General features: G+C 42.1%; 1 protein-coding gene across 1 annotated transcript; it reads left to right on the forward strand.

Annotated features, from left to right (window-relative positions):
- The first annotated feature begins 2290 nt into the window (after positions 1-2290).
- On the forward strand, positions 2291-3819 carry LOC111587698 (musculin). Its single transcript, XM_023297775.3, has 2 exons — positions 2291-2967; positions 3205-3819. Exons 1-2 carry the CDS (start codon positions 2545-2547, stop codon positions 3280-3282), a joined length of 501 nt encoding a protein of 166 aa, XP_023153543.1. The 5' UTR covers positions 2291-2544; the 3' UTR covers positions 3283-3819.
- Positions 3820-4734: the final 915 nt, after the last annotated feature.

Here is a 4734-nt window from a genome sequence, read left to right on the forward strand (position 1 = left end):
CACAGTGGTTGTTTGATTTTTGCCCCCGATTTGTTTCTACGCCTGTGTCGCCCTGCAGCTTAAAGTGCTGCAAGCTGCTTCAGTGGCAATCATGGGAATCCTAAGAAGTTTGGAGGGAAATGGAAAAAGGCCTCTGACATCATGAGCCTGCACCTGTCTCTGTGCTTCTCCAGAATCGGGCCCCGATAAAGGTCAAGACCCCTGAAAGTCTTTGCTGATAGACAAATGCGAGCTCTCCCTCCAAGTCAAGTTTCAAGTCATATTTATTGCTGTTGGCCCTGAATTTAATTATCCCCAGGGAAAATACAATAACCATGTAACCATCAATTACCCTGATGTTTTGGACAATATTTTCTCCTTTTACCTGAGGAGCTACACACACAGAATGACTAATGAGCACAGTGTTATATCTCAACCTGCTTCTTGTTGACAGTCAAGGAAGCTGCAGGTTGAGTTATGTGTCACATAGCCGATGTCTTTTCGTGTTTGTAAAAAAAAAAACAAAAAAAAAACAGACAGCCTATCAAATGGAGAATAAATCCAACAGCAAAATCCCTTAGCTTGCACCTTCAAGTGTGTCAGTCAGGCCATTCACCTCGCTGACGGATGCAGAGACAGAGGATGAGTTGGCCGCCTGCCTGAAGCTCCAACTGTCTTACCAGCACAAGTGCAACTTAATATCTCAACGTCATGACACATCCAAGGATACACTAAGAGCGCGGGGATCGCTCTCCAAAGTCCAGCTGATCTCGGGTCTTGTGAAAATTGTATGGAAAAGCAGGATTACGGGAAGCAGAGGAACGTGACATTGGATTGGATTTAAGGAGCATTCTTGGCCTGTAAAAGAGGGAAACTTGAGCAGCAGAAACCCAAACAACACTTCAAAATCACTGTGACGTGCATTTTGACACTGAAAAATTGAGCTGGAAGATCATTATAAAGAGGAGATAAACAAATGTAACAAGCTTTGAAAGGGTGAATATTTATATCGTTTAATAAAGCCAGACTTGAGCCAGCCTGATGGAATAAATTACACACCATCCTGGGAACTGTTGAAGTACTGTTCAGAACTGAGTCAAGTGCAGTACAGTAATTCCCCCTTCATCTCTCCAGTGACCCTGGCATGGCCATCCACTAAAATCAACCATGCATCTCAGCTGCAGTTAGGTAATCCTTGGCAGAGTTTTGCTATTGTCATAAAAAAAAAATCTAAATTTCACACATATTATGTGGTGTAATAGTTAACAGCGACCTGGGATTTTCTGGGAATATCTTGAGAAAGCAGAGGCGGGATTCCTGTAAGTACAGACCGAGAACATTCCATTTATTCAGAGAGAAGCTCATTCAAGGTTTTCTACAAAGCATGACATGCACTTTTGAATTTTGTTTGCTGCAAACTTTCGATGGTAAAGCTGTACCATCTATTCTGTCTAGGTTTGGTGCAAAAATCTATCTTTCTCTGAGACTTTTCAGGCAGTGGGCATCTCAACAAATATTTAGAAACTGCTATTCTAGATTCTTTCTCACCTAAGGAACTCTCCATTTCTCCTCCTTTTTCCCCTCGAGTTGTTGATCTCAATCCACAGCCTGTCTAAAGCTCTAAGAAAAGTTTCAAAACAAAAGCAAAAATGTCCCAAAAAAATGCACAGTAAATATGTTTGTGATACTATGAGAATGAAGATGGTCTCTCCTTGCCTCTGCCACACCCTTGTCATGCCAACGCTCCAGATGTCATGGGAACCGATAACAGCTGGGGCTGGTACAAGCAGGCTGCGTGTGAAAGGCTGCTCCATCTGCAGAAACCCAATCCCTCTGTGAAAGCAGCAAAGGATTAAGCACTTTTGATAAGGTCCTCAAGACATTTCTATTACCAAAACACATCTGCGGGACCGAAAAAAACAGATAAATGTTTGCTGTATGTGCACTTCTAAATGTTGGAATGAGTTGAGTTTATCATTATCAGGAAATTTATGCCCTGCTACAGTGCAACATATCTATGGGATTATGTGTGTTTGATCAAATCAATCCTCACACAGCCGTGGAGAAACTTCAACACACCTTCCACTAGAATTACCAATAATAAGCCATTCATTTGCAGCGATTAGCTTAATTATCCAGTTGCAGAATGGTAATTTAAGTGTTTAGCAGTTTGCATAAAGAGACAAAGTTGTGGTCCTGCACTGAGGTCAGGGTGGCTTGGAGAAAAGGGGGAGGAGAAATGCTCTGCAAAAAAAAAAAAAAAAAGCTGTACAGATGCCAAATCCAGGACACTTAAATTAGAGGGGGTAGCTAAGCAAAGAGTCTCAGTTTTACAGAGAGCTGACTTTATCTCATGCACATGGTGTTGCAGTGCTGTCCAGTCCAGTGGTGACATTTTAGTGTGACATAGGTTACAGAGTTACCAAATGGGATTTTTAAAAGGTCTGACGCTCTGCTGACTAGCAACCTTGTGTCCCTCGCAGAAATCTTGTCAATCGGAGATTTTGTCACTGCTGCGTCCACGGTGCCACTCCTGTCCGCCTCCGAGGCACAGGTGGAACAGCCATGTCCACTGGCTCCGCTGCAAGTGATGCTGAGGACGACGAGACGTGTCACAGAGGGACTACCTCCCCTTTGCAGAGCACTGCGAGGAAAATTACCTGCTATAATCCCAACCGGTATTCGGATGAGGACTTGGAGGATGACGGTGCGGAGGGGAGGAACAAGCAGGAGCGCAGACTCTCCAAGGCGCACCAGAGGGAAGCGCGGCAGTCGCAGAGGAACGCGGCCAACGCCAGGGAGAGGGCGAGGATGAGAGTGCTGAGCAAAGCCTTCTCCAGACTAAAAACCAGCCTGCCCTGGGTTCCAGCGGACACCAAACTGTCCAAATTGGACACGCTTCGTCTCGCCTCCAGCTACATTTCCCACCTCAGACAGCTCCTGCAGGATGATCGATTCGAGAGCAGCTTTGCGCACCCAGTCAATCTGGTATGGATGTGAACATTTGGCCAGCATGCACGCTCTGAAAAGTGCTTTTAAAGTGGCATATTAAGTTGTGTGCTTTTACAGATTGCATCAATAAATCTAAAAGCCCCTTTGCTGTCTTAATAGTGATATTAAAATGCAGCTTCTTTTTGCCATAACTACTACATAATGCAGTTTGTGATGTGAAACAGTCTGTGTTTCTACTGCTTCTAATGAACCTGTTGCATTTTGTGTTAACAGACGTGGCCATTTATGATGACTGGACGATCAGAAGAAGACATCTCATCAGCTGTAAGACTTTGTGGAGCAACAGCATAGCAACACTCTCCTCATGAACCAGCTCTACAACTAGAAGAGAACAAATGGCACTGAACTCTTCCTCTCCAATGCTCATCTTTGAAAAAAGAAACTGTCTCCTTCAGTCTTCCCATTTCGTGTGCTAAAAAAATGACTTTGGACTCAAAACTATATTGTTTTGTTGTGTGCATGTTTGCTGAAATCAGTATTATGTCACATTTACACTGAGTGTAACTTCATGTCTTCATGTATGTTTGATTTTAAGACTGCATATTTGGGTTTTGTGAACTTCAGTATTGTTCTATGAATTTGTGCACAGATTGCCTTCTTGTTTTTTTTTTATACATAAAACTGTTGTGTGAACTCAGCATGTGTAAACATACAGTAGCAGTCATATTCATTCAGTCCACAAAAAAACACCTCACAGCTCCAAATACTGTCTGTTTGCTACTTTGACTTGACAATTACAAAGAAGCAAAACAACTCTGTATTGCAGATATATTTATTATGTGTGTGTATTGAAATGTGTGCATTTCAGATAAAATTGAATTAACAATGCCTTCTTTTCTTATTTTACTATCAAAGCAAAATGCATAATTAGTTATTTAGCAGCATGTCTACTTCAAACCAAAGCACATCTTGCCACGTGGCTTGAAATATAGTGTAAAGCAGCTCCATGAATCTTGGTGGCTGACATGGGATATCTGCAGCAGATTAACTTAGAAGGAGCTGCAGCTGCACCATTCACATGCACTGAAAAGGAGATTACAAATGTGGGATATTTGTGTCATTCGTGCACGTAACCCTCCATGTGTGCACCTCTGGAATGCCATGGAAACTGTTTATAGATCAGGGTTTTAATCATGTAATGAGCATGCCCACATTCCTGGTGAGATCTTCTCAGATGTTTGGACATCTGTGTTAAACTTTGGCGATAGTACATATCAAACTCATACACACATACCATCATGCAAGTAAAATATCTCTCACACTGTCATGAAAGGTATAAGTGAGTTAAACCACTAAAAGATACATAAAAATGAGGTTTAAATGATTCTATATGCTAAATTAACACTTCAAATCAGTTGTTTCATATGACAACTCATATCTGCCTGCAGGGAATTTGAGATCTGTTACTAAAGAGAATGCAATTTTATCATATTCAGCTAAAATAAAAAACAAATAGACATTTATAAAGCACTGGTCAAAAGTTCAGGGAGAACCTGAAGGTCACACGCACATACACAGCCAATCCTACACATCCTTCTTGCACAAAAGCACTCATAAACATCCACACTTGGTCGCCACAGTGGATAACAGCGATCTTTTTGATCCAGAAGTCCTTTTATCCCGTTAAACCCCAAAATGATGTGAGTACAGATGGACTGAGAACCAGGCCCAGGCAGTCTGATGGGACAGACTGACAAAACAGTTTAAACGAAGAAAGAGACGGAGAGAGGAAAGGACGAGTTT

The sequence above is a fragment of the Amphiprion ocellaris genome, chromosome 22 (genome assembly GCF_022539595.1).
Source record: "Amphiprion ocellaris isolate individual 3 ecotype Okinawa chromosome 22, ASM2253959v1, whole genome shotgun sequence".
In the NCBI taxonomy this organism is placed as follows: Eukaryota; Metazoa; Chordata; class Actinopteri; family Pomacentridae; genus Amphiprion; species Amphiprion ocellaris.